The 22,363-nt window shown below is 40.6% G+C and overlaps 1 protein-coding gene across 2 annotated transcripts in view; it reads left to right on the top strand.

Annotated features, from left to right (window-relative positions):
* The first annotated feature begins 1,474 nt into the window (after nt 1–1,474).
* ACTR3 (actin related protein 3) overlaps nt 1,475–22,363 on the top strand; it is a 28,751-nt gene continuing 7,862 nt past the window's right edge. Inside the window, exons 1-4 of one of the 2 annotated variants that reach the window (XM_086898598.1) lie at nt 1,475–1,664; nt 16,623–16,678; nt 20,131–20,255; nt 20,821–20,931. In XM_086898598.1, the coding sequence (XP_086754724.1) occupies nt 1,621–1,664; nt 16,623–16,678; nt 20,131–20,255; nt 20,821–20,931 (336 nt within the window). In that variant the 5' untranslated portion in view covers nt 1,475–1,620. Of the gene's footprint in view, nt 1,665–2,214; nt 2,558–16,622; nt 16,679–20,130; nt 20,256–20,820; nt 20,932–22,363 lie in introns of those variants that run through there. The other variant, XM_086898597.1, reaches the window with a different exon arrangement.

Raw genomic sequence — 22,363 nt, 5'->3', positions numbered from 1 at the left:
CCACTAAGATCTATTAGTGCCTGCTGAGTCCTGACAAAGACAATTACTCATTTTGATTACCAAATTTGTTCATGGCTTGACATCCGATTATGCCATGAAGCTCACACTTTCTCATTGCCAAGGCAGGAGCAGCGAGCAAAGCCTGAAAACACCTGAAATACCCAATATGAGAACTATTAAAACACTAAGATACTTCAAAAACAAACCAAAAGTAGTATGTGGCTGCAGTACACCACACGGCAAGGAGTGGACCAGACCTGGCGTGCTCAGCACTCTGTCCTTCAAAGCCTGAAGGGTTGTGGGAGGTGGAAAGGGACAGAAGAGTACAGACTATATTTTGTCCACCTGAACACCTGATCCCAACAGGGCACTGTCTCTTGCCCTCTTTGGGACAAAGATGATTGGGGGGATGTGTCTGTGGCATCTCTCTTTCAAGTAGGCACTGCAGGAGCTAGGCCTGTTTGGTCTGGAGAAGACTGAGAAGGAATCTCATTAATGCATATAAATATCTCAAAGACTGGTCCCAAGAGAATGGCTCCAGACTCATTTCAGTGGTGCCCAGCGACAGGATGGGGAGCACTGGCCATAGACTAAAGAACAAGAAGTTTCACCTCAGCATAAGGAAGAATTTCTCTATATCGAAGGTGGCAGAGCACTTCAACAGCTGCCCGGGGAGGGCGTGGAGTCTCCCACAGCAGAGACATTCTGAACCCACCTGGATAAATTCCTGTGTCACTGTTCATTCTGAACCCACCTGGATAAATTCCTGTGTCACTGTTCATTCTGAACCCACCTGGATAAATTCCTGTGTCACTGTTCATTCTGAACCCACCTGGATAAACTCCTGTGTCACTGTTCATTCTGAACCCACCCGGATAAACTCCTGTGTCACTGTTCATTCTGAACCCACCTGGATAAACTCCTGTGTCACTGTTCATTCTGAACCCACCTGGATAAATTCCTGTGTCACTGTTCATTCTGAACCCACCTGGATAAACTCCTGTGTCACTGTTCATTCTGAACCCACCTGGATAAATTCCTGTGTCACTGTTCATTCTGAACCCACCTGGATAAACTCCTGTGTCACTGCTCATTCTGAACCCACCCGGATAAATTCCTGTGTCACTGCTGCAGGTGACCCTGCCTGGGCACGGGGGATGGACCAAATGCTTTCCATAGGTGCCTTTCAACTCTTAGCAGTTCTGTGGTTCTGCCATTGGAAGGGACTGCCTATGGCGGTCCCTGGAGGTGTTTAAAGAAAGCCCGTACGTGGCACATGGTACCACGCTGCTGTTGGGTCACTGGCCGGACCCGCTGACATCGGGGGTGTTTTCCAGCCCCACCACCCTGCGCTGTATGGGCGATACTCGGTGCCCGGGCGGCCCGAGGCCGCTCCCGCCGCCCTGAGGGCGCTCCGCCCGGCGGGCGAGGCCGCGCCACCGCACGTCACGGGGCGGGGCGGGTCAGCCATCTTGGGCTCGCCGGGCAGCGAGCGAGCGGGCGGGGGCGGAGGCAGCGCCCGCCCTGCGGAAGTCCCTCGGTGCCGCCGAGCGCAGCCCGCCGAGCGCCGCCGGAGCCCAGGGCTGCCCGCCGTCCCCAGCACCGCCGCTACCGACCAGCATGGCAGGGCGGCTCCCGGCCTGCGTGGTGGACTGCGGCACGGGGTGAGACGCGGCCGCTGACAGCTCGGGGCCGCCCGGGGCGGGGCCGGGCGGGTTCCGCCGCCGATGCTGCTGCAGATGGCGGCGGGGGTCGCGCTGCCGGGCCGGGCAGCCGCGCCCGAGCCGCCGCGGGGTCGGTGTGGGGAGGGATGGGCCGGGCTGGGCCGGAGGGAGTATCCAGCCGCCTTCCCTTCGCCTCCCTTCTCTTTCTGCTCGGCTGGAGCCGTGTCCCGGCTCGCTGCTCTCGGGCCGCCCGGGGCCGCCCCCATCGGTCCCGGGCCGGGGTGCGGGACCTTGTGCGGCTGCCGGGGCCGGGGGAGGCGAGCGGGGACGCGGCTCCCGTGGCTGCCCGGAGCCCCCGGGATGCTCCGGCTCGGGGGAGTCGCCGCTCTGCCCGGCGCCATCTGGGGGGATCGTGTGTATTTATTATTTTTTTTTAATGTGCGGATAATGTCATTTATTCTCTGTTACTTCTCTCTGTGGAAGAAAAAAACCCCTCCCCTTCCATCGAGCAGGCGCAGAGGAACTTCCTTAGTTTTGTCAAAGCCTCTTCCTGCTTTCGGGCTTTTATACCTTATAAGGCAGTTTTCAGTGTCAAACCTGAACCAAATCCGCTTTGGAAACGCTTCTTTTCGTTCAGCAGCTGCCAGGCGGTGGAGAGAACGCGGTGCCCGCGCTCCGTAGCAGCAGGAGCGGTGCGGGAGGAGGCCCCGGGGATCCGGGCTCGCTGTTGCGCGGCTGCCGAGGCTGGGGCAGGGCGGCAGCCCCGGCGGTGCCGTGGGAAGCCGGGAAGTGCGAACCGCGACCCGCGGGGCCATGGAAAGAGGAAATGTCTCCATCAGGCATCAGGGTTTCATTGGAAGGGAAAGCGCTGCTCTATAGTCAAGGCTCTTTAGGTACTACTGATGGCATTGTTTCACTTTTGTTTTCCTTCTTGCTAAAAAATAAAGGAAATCTTCAGCGAGTGCTCTGTAGATGCAGATATTTATCGTGCTTTCTTGAAAGGGCGTGTTCTTCTGCAACCTAAGCACTGGTTTCTGAAAGCAGTGCTCATCATCCCCTCAAAAGAATCTGTTTGGTGTAGGACATTAAAAAATGTCTTTAGGAAAATCAGGTATATGTATGTGTGTGTCTGATGTCCGCATGTCTAACAGTTGTATGAAAAAGTCATTCCTGTAGTGAAAGCAGAATTAAAACCTTGAATTCTGTGGGATGGAGGAAAGTTAGCACAGTGGGAATGAGGTTGTGTAGCTGAGTGTAATAGAAGTATATGTGAGTTTAACATGTGTGTACGTGCTGTTTGTGTTTCAGATCAAAAGATCTGTAACTACTCTGCCACATGCCACCAGAGGCTTTTTGCCATCCCACAAGTTTGTGTTTCACCGGTACTCCCATTAAAGGCAATAATTATATTTTTATAGGTTTGTAAAGTGCAGGTTGTGACCACTGGATTAGAAATTCTCTTAAAGCTTTCAGCAATGCCCCGCAGGAGCAGCATGCAAGCACAGAGATGTGTAAGAAATTACTTTTGTCTTGTTGATGTGAGAGGTGTACCAAGGGACATGACTGTTAAGTCTTCCTGGGGAAGATGTGCATGCAAGTACACCATTAATCAGCTTCACTTCAGAGGGTATACTCTGTAATATTCTTGAATATGATGTTAGTCAAGTCTTGCTCCTGTTTAATTTATTTATTTCTCTACGAATCTTTAAAAAATGCTCTAAAATGCTGTTTTACTGTGTAGTATATATATTTCTTTAAATGCAGCCCAGCCTATTTTACTCTCTAGGCTTTTAATTTCAGGTGAATTTCCTCATCCAAGGTTGTTCTTCCATAAAATCCTGCTTCAAGAAAGTGGCTGTAAAGACTTGTAGCACTGAAAAGATTACATAGTGTTGGGGTGGTTTGAATTCAATAATTTCAGTAGACAAAAATATAAAGTGGTGAATTTACAAAGGAAAAATATGATAGTTGAGGTGAATAGCAAACAGGTGGGTAATGGTGCAGTGGGTTGTGATATATGGCTTTTATTTTTTAATTTGGTGCAGCCCTCCCAGTCTATCTGACTTTTTGTGTGAGAACACAAACTGTGTCAGCCTGGTGCTTAGCGCAGATCAGCTGAGCTCTCGGTGTTCTGTCCTGTCTGCCAAAATGACAGAAAGCAGACAAATTAAATATAGCCCCCAAAAAGAGGAAAAGAGGTTTTGGAAATACAGCCAAAACAGAAAGGGTGAAAGGAGCTGCCTTGCTTCGAACAGGCTTTAAATGTGTAGTGGTTTTACAGTAAGTAGGCTTTTTTAGAGGGAAGGGTTGATAGTTTGTAATCTCAGGAGAATTGACCTCAATCAGCAACAGGGCAGGTGTAGAAGTGGCATTGAAGAGTGTCTTCCTGTGTCTTGTGCTTGTAGCCACAGTTCAGTTTGTTTATCTCAGTGTTAAATTTTATTTTTGTTTTTTTTTAATGTGTGTGTGCATTTTTGCCAGTTGAGACAGAGATGAGAAAGGCAGTGGAGTTCTGCTTTTCAGTATCAGTCTACACAGATTATACAAATGATAAGGACTTCTTTCAAAGCATAAAGAGACCAAAACACAGAAGAGATTGGGGAGATAATATAATGACTGTTGCTTGAGGTTTTAACAGCTAGGTCAAACTTTTCCGGGGTCATCTAAGTGTGTGTCATACAGCTAGAGCTGGGAAATGGGTTTAATTAGTGACAAGGCAATCACATGCATCTGAAATTTTTCCAGTGTTATATTTGTTACCCTGAAATTTGCATTCTTTGCTTAAGCAAACTTGATACCTGGAAAATAAGGTAATTGATACCTAGTAAGAGCAAGTAAATACTTGTGGTTTTAGAAGCTACTGATGTGAAGTGCTGTCCTTTTAATTGTACAGTAGAGTTAAAGGCATGAGATGAAAAATCTGAAGAGTCCAGTTAATTTGACACAACTGTTAAAGCCAGTATTATTTATTTCTGTAACTGATAGCCTTGTCTATTTTAAAGTATACTTTTGTTCTGTTGGATAATCTGTAGAGCAACACTGTGGACCTTATTGTCATGAAATCTTTATCCATGTTAACAGTGAATTTGACTTCACTTGGCTGCTGAGAACCCCTCTCTTTCTCTTCTTTCCACAAAAGATGGGCACCAAGTCATGGGTTATGAAATAGCACCTATGTGCTGTTCTGTTTACATCCTTCAAACGCTGGAAAAATTTTGATTTTCCTGAGGTCAGTAGGTATGCTGTGAATGCAACTTACTTCATACTTTGGTGTATCTAAGGATTACATGCATTTTAAAACAAAAATTCTAAATAGAAAAATGAGATGGAGTGCTTCCCATAAAGTATGTGAGCAACGTACCAAAGAAAGGAAAAGGCTCTTAGTCATTTTTTAATCACAGTAGGCTGCAGTCTTTTGCTCTGTGCCTTTTGGGTATTTGAATTGTTCTTGCCGCCTCTTCTAGAGGCGAACACAGCACTGCCTGCAAGTCATGATTAAAAGCTCTTCCTACGCCACTTTGGAATTTAGCTTGATTAGGTTGACAAGTAGATTTTAACTGTCTTTTTGTGTGAATGCACTTTTTTTCTTCAGTTGTAACTTGTATAACACTGAATTAGCTCATTCGGGATGGCAGATAATTGCAAGTGTTCAAATTAATGGCTCTTCAGCTGAGCTGCAGCAAGTGGCTGTGCAACTGCTACACTTCCAAAATGAGAACTTAATTATAGCACTGAAGGGGATTTACAGAATATTATTTGTATTTTCTATACCTGAGCTCTTTTTCCTGCACGTTTGTGTGCCATTTTTTAGTGGCTGCCAGGTGGATCCATTCAATACTTGAGTGTCAGTGGTGACCAGCTTCTCAACAGTGTACTCAAGAGTCTTTTGGTGGGAGGGTCATCTCTGCTGGTAACCTTTCTCTTGAGTAAATTGGTTATATGATTGTGTGGAAAAACCCCAACTTGTTGTCACGGGTCTTGTTTTCTGCATGTTCTCATATGCCAAGCTAGGCCCCTTTTTTATTTCCCATGCACAGGTTGCAAAAAGTGATGTTTTTAAAACTTCTTTCTTGCATACTAGGGGTGAATTAAAGGGCTTGGGGTTGACTGCAGAAAGGTTTCCTGTTCTTGATGGGAACTCAGGATTTCTTTGACACCTCCTGGCAGTCTGGGTTCCTGCTGAGCTGAGAGCCAGGAGGATTTGAGGCTGCTCAGGATTTCCAGTGTTTCTTGATGTGGAGTTGCAAGCTGTTCTTTGGAATGAGTCACATACATCTCGGAGAGTTTCTTGGCTATTTGGTCTCTCTAACCAGTGCTGTGAATGAAGAGTACATTTGAGCACACAGAACCTCAGAGAAGCAGAAGCTGGCTGGAGTGAGCTTTGCTTTGGGGAAATTCTCTACAAACCCTACTGCTCTAGCTAATCTTCATGCAACACCTCTATAGCTCTTAAGGAGAGCAAAGTATTTATGGGTTGAATGTCTTCTGATGTGATAAGCTATGACAGGATTATGTCGTTCTGTTTCTCTTCTGGGTTTTGACCTGAGAGTGTAAATGAGTACAAGATCCATGAAAGGCAATAATCTTCAACAGATCACAAAATCTGTGAGGTGAGAAATTCAGTGCTGTAAAATCAAGGTAGGGGGAAGTAGCAGTCTGTTTTGTGAGTTCTTGAACTTTATAGTATTTTATACAGTGCCTTTAAATTATTTTTCTTTCTATTGTTCCAGACATGGGTTATTTTTGCAGGTTTTTCAAAACCTAACTTATGCTTAGTATAAAGATTACAGCACATATTTTTGCAGTTTATACTTCAACTGGATATCTTGTCACAACCTTCTGTGGGCTTGAGTCTTCATGAAAATGTTCTCTTTTGGGCTGAATTTTCTCTGTGTTGTGTCATCCCAGAAGTAATTTTTCAGTCTGAAAAGCATGGGCAAAACATTTCCTTGATGGCATTTAGAAAAAATACTCTTCCAGGTTTTAAGAGTATCTTTTGCTTGCCAGCGGCTGAAGTGTGGTTAGGGAGGGAGGGGAAAATGTGTCATCCTTCATGTGGAAAAAGGAATTGTACTAGGTTAAGAATTGATTTAATACATTTAAAAAGCATTTGCAAGAAGACTTTGAAGGCTGCTGATGACCTGTGGTGTCTCTTGGATGAGTCTGATCCATTACAGTCCATGTTACAACACTGAATGCTGAGAGTATGTAACATAGTCAGGAATAATAGGAGTTCAGTTTGGAGGACATATATTTCTATTGACACACTGTTTTTTGGTTTTTTTTTTGTAATTCCATCATAGGGATCAGTTTATATCTTGTTTTAGTGCATTCCAGAAGCCATTTAAGATGCATGGCACCTTCCAGCTCTTGTGTTTCTGCTCCTCCTTGCCCATGTCTCACTTGTGCTTGATTAAGAGGAAAGGGGTGGTGGCATGTCAGGGTAGAGGACAAACTGCTTGCATCCCTGGGCTGGATCTCTAAGTTTATGATTAATGAACCTCCTTCTATGAACTGCAGGGTTTGAGGTGTGCCTGGGATGGACAGGTTCTCTTCTAGTGCCTTGGTGTGTTTAGCACCTGGGTTTGACTCTCTGCCCAGCAAGTGTGTTGATTGCATGATTCCTATGGACATTTACTTCTCTAAATTAGTTGAAAATGCAGTTTTTAGGAGTTTAGAAATAGTGCACCAGTTCTGGGTTGTAATCCATGCTCTGTACTGCTTTATAGGCACATATAAGAAACTTTGCAGTAGGTCTGTCAGTTCATGCAATTGGAAAGTTTCAACATAATGTTTCAACATTTAGTTTCATCATTGCAGACTTTCTTTGGGACATGCTAAAGTGTTTTGACAATTTCAAGCAAACTTATTTTTAAAAAAAACTTAAACGAATGCTTGTCCAAAATTAGACTTTAGGGAGACAAGGTTAATTTCAAAGGTAAAATAACTTAAAACATACTTGCATATGTCCTCAAGGAAATTCAAAGTTATTTTCTGCTCTATGTAAGAAAAGGAATCTCTGTTGCTTTAATCTTAAATTTTTGGTTTTGGTCACTGAACTAAAATATATTTAGGTGTACCAGTCTAACAGAAATCATCCTTGGGTAGATGCTTGAAAATACTAATTGGATTGCAAACTTGTTAGTGCCCATAGCAGGGTTACTTCAGGCATCAAAATGAAGCATCAATCCTTTTCGAATGCAACGAGTGATATATTGCTGGGGTTTTGTTTATTCAATTATATCCAGAATTGGAAAAAAAAAAATCATTTTATCCACTGACTTAATGTGACAGAGTATAATATGATTCATATTTTTTTTTTTTTGTTCTGATCATGGGTTTGCATTTCTAAGACTAGACGGAAAAACTCCAGATAAATGTACGGTTTTAATTTTTTCTGGGATTTCCTTTCTCTCTTTATTATTCTCCTGTGGTCAGTGCAAATGTTTGCAGCTGTGCACAGGATGTGTTTTGGCACTCTCAGGCTGTAGAGAGCAAGATGCAGACAGGAGGTTATCTGTTGATATTTTATTTTGATAAATAAATGCTATCAATGGAGGAATCCAAATTGTAATTCTTTGCTTAACACCATATCTTTTATCTAGGTTTATGGTATTAGTATTTTTTTTTGTTGTGACTTGCCTTAGATACAGAACATTGTTTATCATCTGCAAGAACTTTCACAATACAACTGCTTGCGTATTTATTGTCAGACATAAGAATCTCTGTGATCCTGTTAAATGAGACTTGCTTTTTATAGTAAACAATATTTACTGGTATGTTTTTGTCCACAGCTGAGTGGGGCATTTTTTGCTACATGCCAACTGTTTCTAACGGGAACCATCTTCTATTAGAAGCGTGGTGTAACATGATAAATATGTAACCTGGTGCTTTTGTGCAAACCTGCTCTTGATGGAAAACATTTGGTTACCTGCTGAAAGGCTGAAGTGGTAGTGGGTGCACAGGGCAGATTTGGATTGCTGGGACAGTCCCTTGGTGCTTGCTGGCTGCTCCTGCCCTCCATCCATGCTCTCCCAGTCCATCCTGGTTCATCCTGCCCTCTGCCCAGGTTGATGGGATTGGGGCTACAGCTCTTGGGTCAAAGCTGGAGCTTCACAAGTGCTGAAACTGTGCAAATAGCAAGCACAAAAGCTCAACCTTTTTTCCCTTTTTTTTTTTTTTATGTGGGATAACTTTACAGCTTTAGCCCCTTATTACATTTGCTTGAAGAAACTTCCAAGTCAAGTCAGGCTTTTTCTGCATCATAAGACTTAGATTTCACCTGTTTAATTTCTTCAAGTGCAGGATTTTGTTTACTTGCAGCTTATGTATGTGTTTATTCAATTGATCCTTCCTTTCTTTATCTGTTGAAAAATATGTATAATTAATTTATTTTCTTGGGCTTTTTCTTCCTGATAAATGTCTGTGGAGTCATAGAATATTCTGAGTTGGAAAGGACCCACAAGGATAATTGAGTCCAGCTCCTGAGGTTCAGCTTATTTTGGGTAAATTATATAGAAAGTTGGCAAATAAAGCTCCCCCTCATACTAAATAACTTATACTGTTAAGTAATTATTCATGTAAGACTGCCAAACTTTTGGGCATTCTTTCCTCATTATTTGGAAATACTGCATGGAGTAGGCAGGCTGTGAAAAATGCTCAGAAAGCCTGGAAAAATGAAATACAAATTTATTAAAAAGCCTATCAGTATAGGTGAGTGCTGTGTGGGTGTGGTGTAACACAGAGGCACTGTTAAGACACTTGTTAAAATGAATTAGTCTAGAAGTCTCAAAGGAAGCAGTGAGTAGAAAGGGAGCATTTTGCCTTTGCCAACACAAACTACTCAACTCTCATTATACAAAGATAATATCCAAAGCCGTTTGCTCTTCTTACTTTGAGGAAAACAGTTAAAGGAAAGCTTTAACTTTAACTGTTAAAGGAGTGTTAAGGTATGTGCCAGCATTAAACATTAGAAATGGGTTTACAAATACAAATAAAATTGACAAAGACTGCAAATTTAGGTGGTAGTATCATCAAGATGCCAGAATTTGGATTTTGTTAGTTGTGAACACTTAAGTATGGGCTGGCTTCAAGTCCACTTTCATAGTTCAATTATAAGCCAGTCTTTTGGACATAAATGCATCTTATCTTCCTCATTAAAGAGAACTTTTCCGGAGTCAGCTTACCTGTGTTGTTCATTTTTGTTGGGTTGGTTGATTTTTCAAAGATTTGGTGGTAGTAAACGTAAAGCAAAATTGAATGTTTTTGATCTTCTACTCCATCCAAGTGTTAGTAAAGTTAGAAGCAGCACAATGCAGTAACTCCCTCTGTTCTCTAGACTGGTGTTAAAAATTGTATTTCAGAAGATGTGAATTTGTTCCCAGTGCTCTGTAGCACAGGCTGCTTTTGCCCCCATGTTCCTCTTGGCCATTCTGGTCTGGCTCTGTGCAGCTGTGTCTTTGTGGTTTTCACTCCCCATTTTAGCTGGATTTTACTAGCAAGCAGTACGGTTGTCTGTGCTGAGTTGTAGAGGTAGCTGCTGATAAAAAGCAGCACTGGATAAATTTCTACACAGAAATATAGATGCCTTTAAAGGTAAATCAGCCTTTTTTAAAGGTGTTTTTTTATCTGTTTAGGAAGTAAATGTTTGCTAGAAGCACTTTCAAGCACTTTTCTGCTTTTGAGCTCATTTATTAAATTGCACACCAATCTGCTTATGATTTGTTTTACTGTGACAGTTTCAGTATGTGGCACAGAAGTATTTGTTGCCAAGGTGAAGGTTCTTGCTTGAGTGGGCTGATACTTTTTGGGGGAAATACTGTAAAATAATAGTTTCAAACACACAGTAATACACTTAATTCCAAGGTCAAGCTTGTAGACTGTGATATTTTTAACGTCTCTGTTACCTAGAGAGGTCCCATATGCCATTGAAATATTGTACTCCCTTTTACCATCCCTTCATGTGTCTGATCTACGGTTTAAGAAGGTTCTCTTTACCTGAGAGTGCCTCTAATCTTGTGGGTTTTTTCCATTTATAGAGAAAATTCTTTGGTTTCCACTGCTGATTACTTAAAACAGTTGTTGATCAAAAATGTTTCAGAATTTGACAGAAGTGGCTGCTATTTAAAAATGTAAACTAGTAACGTGTAAAAGGTAAGCTGTATCAGTTAAAGATGTAAAATATAAAATACATGGCTAATTTCAAAATCTTGCTGTCTTACGTTTTATCAAGGACATTTAAAAAGAGATAGTAAACTAATTTATTAATACAAGTCCCATTTTCCTAATATAATCAGTCCTTCAGGGACTTCTGCTGCTGCTTAACCAATTTGCACTTGATGCTGGAGCTGGGACCTTTTTTAAAGGGGCAAGACAGCTTTCCTCCTTCACTGTAATTTTCTCATCATTTCTCTTTACAGGGATTTCAAAAGTAAATACTTCCTAGGCTTTTCAATCCCATCAGGATGAGAGAACAATCCTGATAGAAGAAGGATGGAAGAAGAAAAGCATCACATAAAAACATAAGGGCTTGTTCAGACTTTTAAGTCACATGAGGCTCTGTGTATGAAGACTAGGAATTCATCCATGTTTGAGAAATGTTCCACTTTTTTTAAGGCATCTGTTCTCAGAAGACATCAGACAGTAAAAACTTGGTATCTATCTTATAATTCCTGTTTATATGGAATTTATCCAGGTTAAAACAAGAAAGGATAAAGCCCTTTTTGATAAAGTCTTTGATGGACAGACCATGTGTAAGGAGCTGGTATTGAGGAGCTGAATCCCTTTCCATTCTGTTAAAAAACTTGGGGTTTTTGCCATGAGATTTATTTCATGCCCTTTTGAATATGTTATCAAGAGTGTGTGTTCCCCTTAGAATCTCCACATGCTGAGCTTTTCTGTAGTGCCTTCTATGCCCTGCTTACTTAATTATAATTTTTTTTTTTGAGTTAAGGTAATTTAGTCAGCAATGAACATGTGTTGAATGATGAGTGTTGCAATCATCTTGCTTTCTCTCTTTGGCCCTTGTTTCCTGGAGTCTTTTTTCATGTGATTTCAGTAAAGAAATGCAAAGCACTCCTGCCTTAGGAGAGTTCATAAACACGTGGGAAGAGGCTCTCAAGGGAAATGGGAGATTGCTCCAGACCCATTTGCATGGAAGGGGATATGGAGCAGGGATCTGATGCCTGAGCAAGTATGACACCTTGCAAAAAGGCAGTATCAGCTTACACTGAAGAATAAATGCATTTAACTGTGTAAAGCCTAATCTAATCATGGGATGTTAGACTTGCTTGGAGCAGGACCACTTGGGCGTGTTCTGTATTTGAGCTGAAGTGTGTTTAGGTAGGGTAGCCTTGCTGGGCTTGCTGTACAGGCTGTGGTACACAGCAAAGCAGAATTTTAGAAGTTACACACATGTAATGTCCTGGCTGTGGTGCCTGGGAAGCCCATTGCATCTGCAGGGTGAGATACAGGCAAAGGATGTGTTGTATTTGGAGTGAGAACTTGCACAGAAGGGTTGTGTGTGGCTCAGATGGTGAACAGTAATTCAGACCCATCATGAAGGGAGCAGTTTGATGAACAACAAGAAAAAATAATAGCACTCTGAACAAAATGCCCTTGTTTTCCTAATGATGCATCTTGAAGATAAACCAGAAAGAGACCATTTTGATTTCCTTCAGTTCTGGGGTTTTTTAATCCCACTTGCTCTACCTTTCCCACAGAAAAAATGTTTCTTTTTTCTTTTGTTTGTTTTTCAAGTTGTTTTATGTCTTCCCAGTGGGACCAGCATTGCAGGTACACCTTACTTCTGTTTGTGTGCGCATTTTAAACACGTGACATTTCTGCTAGCCCAGGTCATTAGGAGTAGCTGAGGAATAGGCTGCAACCCAGATTTGCTATAGGAGTTGGAGATCAGGTGATTCTTGTCCTCGAGTGCTCTTGCCTGCTTATGCTCACTTAACTCCTGTCTTTGTGCAGAGCTGTTAGAGAAATGGCACAATTTGTGTTGGACCCCCAGCTCTGTGGCACTTCAGGAGCAGCTGGACAGCTGCATTGCCCACGGAGCAGTTGTCTCCCTGTGCCTCACTTTTGTTAGAATTGCAGTTGTGCTTGAACTAGGGTGTATAACTCGGAAGAATGGCATTTGTTGTGGGTAGGAAGGCAGTGGAGCAAAGGCACATGGTCACAGTTTGTGGTTTGCAGATGGAGGTTCTGGTAATGACATCCTCAGTACAAGTTCTTACCCTCAGCACTGCTTCCTTTTGGCTTTAAAACTGTCCGCATGACTAATGCACAAGTAACCTTCCAGTGACATTGCTTTCGTGTCATAGCCCCAGAAACATCTATTCTAGGTGAGAGAGCACATGTAAGAAATCCCATTAGTGCTGTTGAGAGCACTCTGGAAAGCCCTTTGGCTGTCCTTCCAGAGAGCTCTTGGGCAGAGTGCAGAGCTGCTGTGCAGTTTCAGGATGTGAGTTTTTGAGGGTGGTGGTCACATGCTGAAGCTGTTTCTCCACTGATAGGTGAGATAGGGGTTAGTGTAGTTAACTCAGAAGGAGCTTTCATTAGTTACTCTCCCAAACCTGTTTGTGCTATGAATGTCCATTACAAAAATACCAAGTTTTGTTTATCACAAATCTGTGTAGACTAGTTGCTTTTTGGAGAAGGTGTTAGAGGGAAGTCACTGGGGAATATCAGCACCATACATACATATATATACACACACACATCTGTATATATATGGGCTGAGAGAGAGTGGGAGCAGATGTATATGGTAGACAGACATGCTCATATGTATAGAGACTTTGTGCACTGCTCTTGGATACTCTGTAGCTGATTTTCTGAACTAAAGCTAAAGGCCATAATTATCCAACAGATTTTTTGGCTGATTGTTTCTTTGGCTAATAGGCCTACAGAAACACTTCAGGGAGCTGAACATAGAGAAATAAAGAAAAACACCCAACAATCAAGGCTTTCACCTTTGGGACTTTGTAAATGAGTTCTGTGTTACAGGTTTTAATAGAAAGCAGCTTCTACCATTACACTCCTTGTGCCTCGTGTTCTTACTCCTGAATGTCCCAAATTCCATGTGGGAAAGCAGAGTCCTTGTTTCTCTCATTAATGGGGTGTGCCTGCCTCTCTCCATTCAAGTCCCTTCTGCCACTCATCAATTCTGGGTAGCAAGACAAGGGATGATTTGTGAAAAATCCAGTATTGGTTCTGCCTTATGATATATCTCTACTATCAGAATTCTTTTTCTGTAGCAGCAGTAATTCCTACCCTGAAGAAGCTGGGGTGTGCCTTTTTCCCCTGTGAATCATTCATTAGTCAGACACACATTGCCATGTATGAACTCCTTGTGGAAACTGTATACTTGTGGAATCTGGATTGCCTATAGTTTCCTTCTTTTAATGTGATTTAAATATTTACTTCAAGGGGCAGTGACAGATCTGATCAGTCTGAATAAAACCTTGTATCTGCAAAAGTTAATTTGTAAAGAATCCCATGGTGACTAGATTGTGCATTTGGAGAACTGAAGGTTTTTATTGACTTTCACTCACTTTGCCTCACCTGTCACATTTTTAGACTCCATTTAAACTCAAGAGTATCTCTATGTGCATTTAGTTATGAAAATCAGGTTTAGTGTTTATAATGTGTTGTGCCATGGTCCCTGGCTGTGCTGGGGTCCTGAGGCTCCCAGGGGAGCAGGGATCCATCCCTGACCTGTGTGCCAGCAGTGTTGGAGGTCCAGCTGTGCAATGAAGTCTTGTACATGAGAGTTGTGAAATCTTGTGTAGGACACTGCACTGGAGACTTGCTGATAAAACGCTCTAATATTTGGAGACCAAAAGTCAGGCAGGTTTTTTTCCCCTTTCTTTTCTTAGAAACCTAAAAATGCACTACAATTTTTTTCCCCTGAGTCAGTACACTTCTTGCTGAGTAGGCCATAGTATTTTTATATATGCTGATTTTATGTCTGAATACGCTCTTTTTATGTAAAATGCATCTTTCATGAGATTATTTTTCTTTCAGTCTTGCTGGCTGTGTGTGTGCTGGGCAAACTCCCACCCACAAGCAACTAAGCTGCCAGTTACCTGCAGCAGTTCAGCTTTTGCTTTCTTTGAAATACTGAGTTTAAAAATCAAACAGTTTTAACCTTTTTACCTGTTGAAAAACACTTCTAATCTAGTTGTAGGTTTACGCAGCATTCAGGCTCCAAAGTTCTTGTGTAGATTTAACTTTAAAATCTACATACCACGGTTCTGGTTTGCTGGGGAAGGTAGAGGGAGTGAGTCAGTATTTGCTGGTTTGCTTAGTAATTGTGGCACTAAAAACCTTAGAGCACTATAAATACAATGAACAGTTTTATTCTGTGTAATAGGTTAAACAAGCACCAGTTTGTGGAATTCTTGATATTTCTTTAGGGAAGTAGATCTTTAACTTGGATTTAAGAAAATCCAGCTTCAGTGAGCAAAATCCAAGTTGTGTGTCCTGAGGTGAGGCACATATAGTGCCTAATGCTGATGTTTTTTGTGATTTGTGATATTCTTTCTGATATTTAGTTTCTTTCTTTGTTATTTGTTGTCTTCTGCCTGTGAAGTTTTCTTTGTCAAGAAACATTCCTGTTGGTTGGTGTGAAGTCAAGTTTCTGTGCATGCTTACTCCCAACTGTTAAGGCGTGTTACACACAAGATAGGGTTTACAGCTTTGAAAATACACCTCCTGCAAAGCATTTGTGCTGTTAGATGAGGTCCTGTGCTAGCCACTTTGTTATTCAAGAGAAACCCACCTTCCCTCTGAGTATCTGGCCCAGCGCTGATGGGTGCAGTCAGCCTCAGTGACAGAAATTGTGTAGGTGTTGCTGGGCACAAGGCGCTCAGTGCTGCGGGAGAGGCGTCGCAGGCAGAGCTCCGGCAGCAGCCCTGCTCTCCCAGCTTGGGGAGCCCAGCATCGCTGTGGTACTGCCATGGATTTGTGCTTTGGTAGATTTCCTGCTGCCTTACACCTCCTGTGATCTTCAGGATTTCATCGCAGTGCTGAAAGCTGTAGAGGTGCTACTACAGCATTTGTGCCTTTGCTGATGGTGCTAATTTAGTGCAGCTGCCTGACTGTACAGGGAAAATGAGAACTTTGTCATGTCTGTGTTTGTTTAAAACATGTGGGTAAGCTCGAACTCTTGAGCTAGAGCTGTGCATTTTGGTCTGCATGGTTTAGAATTTGTCTATGCTGCTTTGGAGACAGTATTTCTAGCAGCTGATTTTGGTACCATGAGTTTTGTAGTTATTTTTCGTGAATACTTAGTTAATTTAAGTTTTCTTGCATCGTGATAATGAAGATAATGTGTATATCCATAGCACATCCTGAAAACTGGGTGAAGGCATGTAATTATTTTCCTCTTCCTTTCTTTGCTCTTATTAGACACATTTTGACACTGTTTTCCATTTGTGAAATGGAATGGCTTTTGCTAGGATTTGTCATTACCAGCTGCTTGTGACATGAGGATGACCAGCCCTGCCTCATGCCCAGCTGGCAATCCATGGGCAGGGCAGCTTTTCCCCCTACAGTTAAGAATTACAAAGACACTTTTATCACTAGCATTAACTATATGAAAATATTTCTATGGAGATGCTGACTGCTGAGCAGGGAGGAGCTGCACTGACAAAATTATACTCCTAAACATTGATAGATTGAATTACACACTTTGTGGTGTTTAGTAAAATGTTGTTAGAGTAGAAGTTAGCAGTGATGCTTTATCTGTGGCAGGGAATATTGATTTATACTTTGAAAGACAGAAATTCTTAGTTTCCCTTAGTTTTTTTTTTGCTTGCTTCTTTTTGTAGAAAAGTCAGTGTGGTGTCCTGATGCAGGAAGAGGGGTCTGCTCATTAAAAAGAAAAAGAAATATCTTTGTTATTTTTGGTATTAAATATTATAACCAAATCCTTTTTTGCCTCAACAGGTATACAAAGCTCGGATATGCGGGTAATACTGAACCCCAGTTCATTATCCCTTCATGTAAGTATTTGTTACTTATGTATCAATGCTGAAGTTACTCTTGGACTTTCTGTAACATGGCATAAAAATAATGCCATGTTACAGAAAATATGTAAAAATGTTACAGAAATAATGTAAAAATCTAGTAGCATGGCTACATTTACCTTTTAGGAGGTTTTTTCCTGTTTAGTGGCTTATTTGGTAGAACATTGAGTTGATTATAACTGAAAAAAAAAAAAAAGAAAATTGTGTGATTTAATATCTCCAAGGTTTAAAATGTTCTACTTGCCTGGAAGTTGTCAGTGTTACAGCTATGTTATTTTACTGTGTTTTGCAAATACAATGAGAAACCAAGTCAGTTTTTTCCCCCAGGTAGAACAGCTTATTTCTTTGCTTCTTCCACTTGAAGAGATACAGTTCTGCTCTGGAGTGTGCAGCTCACTCAGCTTCCCTTAGAAATGCTTCACCTTTTGACCTCCTACACCACTTGGCAATTCCTCATTGTTCATCTGTGCCAAAGTAATCATGGATTACATCCTGGTGAAAAGGAATAATTAGCACACCCAGTTTTCCTTGCAAATAGAACAGGAAGAGAGCTGGAACTAATACTGCATCAGCACAGTCACTGTAAAATAGAACTTGGGAGTTCAGGCTCTGTGTTAATTTTTCTAGGAAACATACTTCAAAAAGTAATTTTCATGGGAAGATAAGGGTAATTCACATATGAGAACAGGAGAATGGATTCTGAAAATCCATTCCATATCTTCTATTTTGGTTTCTGATAGGTATTTCTTACATTATTTGGTTTTCAGATTAACTTCATTAACTTTATTTCAGTGTCATAAAAAACACTCTACAGTTTTGCTTTTCACAGAAAAGCTAGTTTAACATTAGATATAAAAAGCTTCTAAACATTGAAAAAACCCTTACAGTGCTCTTCAAACGTCATAGCACATGTTAAAATATATAAAATATAAGTGGTTATTTAATTTCAGATACATAGAGTTTACATACTTTTTCTGCATCTTTAGATTTGGTTATTTAATTTGAAGATCACTTTCTCGTTCCAAAAAAGAAGAAATATCATGATATTTTAAACAGAGGGAGTGAAATGACCTGTCAGATCATTAAGCAGAGAAATTTATCCAACAGGGATGCTATTAAAGTAGAAGAGAAGGAGGGGAAATGAGGTTTTTTTTGACGGCCTTTTGATACAGTGTGGTGTATGGAAAACAGGGTGCTCAGTCTAGATGCTCCTGCAGCTGAAATGGCCTTTGACTGCAATTCTCTCAATAAAAAAAACATTTTTCTCATTTGTGCTGCAATCCAAGCTAGATAATTACAGTAACAGCATGAGTTTGTGTTTAATCCTCTGCCTTGGATGAAATAAAATAGCACTGGGTTTATCCACAATAGAGAAACAAAAGTAGAGTACAGCTAAGTACATTTCAAAGTAAAATGTTATAAAAAAGCACTTTGGTGTCTATGATTTCCTTAATGTTATTCCCTGTGGAAAAATTGTTTAGTTTCTCCTGGCACTTCCAGCAGTGGCATTTTATAGTTTGTTTCCCTAAAATTAATGTTTGCTGTTAAACAGGTCTGAGCAACATTCCTTGTGCCTTGGTCACTTGTAGCTTATCTTATTCATTCCTGCTCTTAACAAATTTTTATCTCCTTATGATGTGTTCTTGATTTTATTCTGAATATCCCTCTGTAGAGATGATAATTGCTTACATGAAAAGTGAAGTAAATGAGAATATATTGAGCCAGTTTGTTGATGCGGCTTGGGTTCACTGCTTTCTTCCCTGGCTGATATTTAGATCTCAGATCATTAATTTTGCTTGATTTTTACTCACTTAAGCAGGTTTTTCCTGGTGTTTGTTAAAATGGGAGTCACCTTATTTCCATTACCCAGTAGTTCCCTTGAGTTTTCATTATTTCAGTTTATCTGTGATAGCTGATGGCCTGTTCTTTACGTCCAAAAGAAAAAACTGGCTTGAGTAGTGGTTCAGCACAAAAATTGATTCAATGCAAGGATGTTATTTTTTCCCCCCCCCCTAAAAGCTCTTAATTCTTGTGCCAAGCAAACCAAAGGCAACTGCTCTGAGTATTGCTGGGATGCTGCTCATCCTCAGGCACTGCAGCTGAGGTTTCATCAAGATTTATTTTCTTGTTTGTATTTTCAGGATATGATTCTTGACTCAGGTTGTTTGCTCCTAATTTCTGGCTTTCAAATGCAGGGCTGAACAAGCTGGCCTTGAGGGCAGCAAAATATTTGAGACCTCCCATCTTGTTTTAGGCTTCTAACAGGATGAAACCAGTTGGGCTTGAAAGTTGGTATAATCCTCTGGCAAGTGGTGGATTTTACTTGAAAGTCCTTGAGGACAGTACACATCTGGACAGAAAAGTTCCTCTAGATGTGTGAGCTTCGTAACAATGACCTGAAAATATTTGTCAAGGTTCCTCTCTTGGCTTTGAAGCAAGCACCTGCCTTGCAACATTTTCTTCCCTATGATTTTAGCTTCTGCTTCAAATCTACCCCCCTTCTATTTGGCTTCCTCCGCTCTTCTGCTTCCTCTCTGCTCTCCTGTAAGCAGCTACAGAAGTTGCAGTATGATTCAGTTTTCTTCCTGAAGAGCTCAAAATAATGACTTCTGTTCCATCCTGTTCAGTCTTTCACAACATTCAACTTCTTGGTTCCTCTGGCTCTGCTTGTGTTGCTCTCTGTGGGAAGGAAAGGGAGGAGGATGATCCATGAACTCAGGGTGCTTTTACCCCTTAGCAAGCTGCTGGTTTCCACATCCTGTAGCTGTACTGCCCTGGCTGCTGGGCTTCAGACTGCAGCTATTTAACAACTTTTTAACAACTTTTCTTAATCTTAGTTGTGAGCAAACATAACTTCCTGCTGAAGGTGAGAACTAGAAAAATACTTGTGCAATTGAGAGGGCTTTTGGAGCACAACCTTAGAACAAACAGCTGAGGCTGATCTAATGCTGCTTGTATATTCTTTTAGAATTTCCTTATCTGTGTGAAGGATTGTGTTTAAAAGCAATTAGTAGGATTTGAAAAAAATACAGCAGATACTGCTGGTAGCTGGGGAGTGATTCTTTTTAACAGAATAACAACACTAATAACACTTAAAATTGTTATTATTGCAGTCTGCAGAAAATTAGCACATTTGTTGAATAAAATGAGATGTGTAGGGATATCCTATTTTAATGTTTCTGTGTATATCTTATCTTCCTGATTACATGTTGTGTCTAACAATTAAATTTGTATTTGTCTGTTACTGTATTATTTTTTAAATCCTTACCATGCTTACCCATGACAGGCAGTCAAATTATCTGTGTTCTGTGTAGTTTTCTGAGTTATGCTTGAAACAAAGGATGATTGTTATTAGAGTGTATCTGTTTTTTCAGTGTAGATTTTCTTTTTTTGATGACCTACAATAATGTTTGTGTTCCCTGTTGAAGGTATTGCTATCAAAGAGTCGGCAAAAGTGGTCGATCAAGCACAAAGGAGGGTTTTGAAAGGTGTGGATGATTTAGACTTCTTCATTGGGGACGAAGCAATAGAAAAACCAACTTATGCAACCAAGGTATTGAGAAAAAGTTTTAAAAGTAATTTTTCAATAGTGTTTAGCAAGCATCACATGTACATAAATATAATGTTAAGAATGCTTTTTGGATAACTTAAATCTTATTTATATATTAACTCTGTTTCAATCGAAAATAAGCTTTGGTATTGGTTTTGTTGATTTTGGGGAGTATTCAAAACCATGTGAATATATATATTACATATATATCTATATATATATATATATTTCTTGATAAATGAAAGGACGCTGAGAGGGTGTTAAGTGGAAATGCCACATTCTCTTGTTCCTTGGCTTCTCTCAGCAGCATCAGAGTGGGGCTGGGGGAACTTTCAGTTTATCCCAGTGCCACCATTCTGCTGTACTGAAAAAAATGCAGTGTGTTGTCCCTGCTACTCAAGGTTAGAAACAGATTTTTAAAGAGGTGAAGCCTAAACTAATGTTTCTTGCCTGTGTAGATAATATACTTCTACTGCAGTTGAAAAATAGATTTTTTTGCTTGGTTTTGGGGGTTTTGTTTCTTTTTTCTTCTTGTTTCCAATTATAATTGGATATTTTTCTCCAACAGTGGCCTATCCGCCATGGTATAGTTGAAGACTGGGACTTGATGGAGAGGTTTATGGAGCAAGTAATCTTTAAATATTTAAGGGCAGAACCTGAGGACCATTATTTTCTTTTGGTAGGTAAATTTATGCCCTGCTTAAGAAATTCCATGTAACGAATAACAATGTGCTGACTTATGTAAATTCTCAAATATAAATATGCATCTTTTGAAAGCAAAAGTAAATAAATTATCTGGAGCTTTCTTGATGTGCCTTAAGCCATCTTTAATTTTCTAAAAATGTCATTGTGTCAGAACAGCAAACATTTTTCTGTTCTCTTCTCATTTTCCTCCAAATTATCTGATACCTCACTTTCTTATTTTCCTTCTCCACTGAACTCAATAATGTCAAGTTTATATATTTGAGACAAAAGAAATACTTGTGCTTTGACTTTCCATAATTGCAATTATTTTGTTTTTACAGTACTGCCATCTGGATGAAGTATCTAGAGAGTAAATTTCTGTCTTTTATTTTCTGTGAAACCGGAAGGGTTGATTGTCATATTTGGGATGATTAGATCGCAAGGTCAATGTTATTCTGAAGCATCTGTCATTCCTTAGTATTTTATTTAGGGCCACTGAAATAGGCAATTTGGTTTAGTGTGTTATTTGATAGACCAGGTTTAGAATTAGAGGTGTTGGCCATACCTGTTTAAATGCCTTCACCTACTTGAAGCAATAACTAGGTCCAGTTGCTCAAGGTTGTGTCCAGCCAAATTGTGAATATCTCAAAGGATCAAAATGCCGTAAGAACCCATGGCCCTTTTTCAGTATTTGACCACCTTTAAGTTACCTTTTTTCCTCCTAATACCTGCTTAGGGTTTCCCAAGTTGAGTTTTGTGTCTCTGGCCCCTTGTCCCCAACACCTTTGTGACAAATCTGACTCCCTCCTCTTTTTACCCTCCTGTTACGCAGTTGCTGCAATGGAAGAGTGGTATTTTCTTTTCTCAAGTATTCTGTAGCACTATCCAAAATGCTCCTTCAGAGTAAAGCCTTGAGTATGTTTGATATTTCATTGAAAGCTGTAGCACACTATTATGGTATGGTTTTATGTTGTTCAGCTCCTCTCACTTGAGTACATTCCAACAGCTGAGCATAACAACTTGTGTTACAGTGGCTGCCTTCTGAAGGAAAACAGCTCTTTTCACTTAGAAATCTAAAAAATGTCATTCTTTAAATGTGCTAAACTGCATCCTTTGACATATTTTGATAGTCCTTGATTCTTTCAAGTGAAATCAAAAGTTGTAATGAGCTAAGCAACCCACAAAGGAGGTCTTGGGTGTAAATTCTTAAGCAGTAATGGATGTAGTTTTTATTGCACTTTTTTTTTCTTTCATGCAATTTGCATAAATTCTTAAAAGCACCCTTTGTCCATTACTATTTTTACATGCTATTGTTGTTAAATGACTCATCTTAACAAAAGTTAGGAGCTGGTGGTTCTTTTTTTTTTTTTAAAGTCATATGTTTGGTTTCAGTGTAAGTAAAACTCACATTTTTTTTTTTTGTCTCA

Source organism: Cyanistes caeruleus, chromosome 7 (assembly GCF_971803275.1).
Source record: "Cyanistes caeruleus chromosome 7, bCyaCae1.hap1.1, whole genome shotgun sequence".
Taxonomy (NCBI): Eukaryota; Metazoa; Chordata; class Aves; order Passeriformes; family Paridae; genus Cyanistes; species Cyanistes caeruleus.
This window is presented reverse-complemented; position numbering and strand designations above follow the sequence as displayed.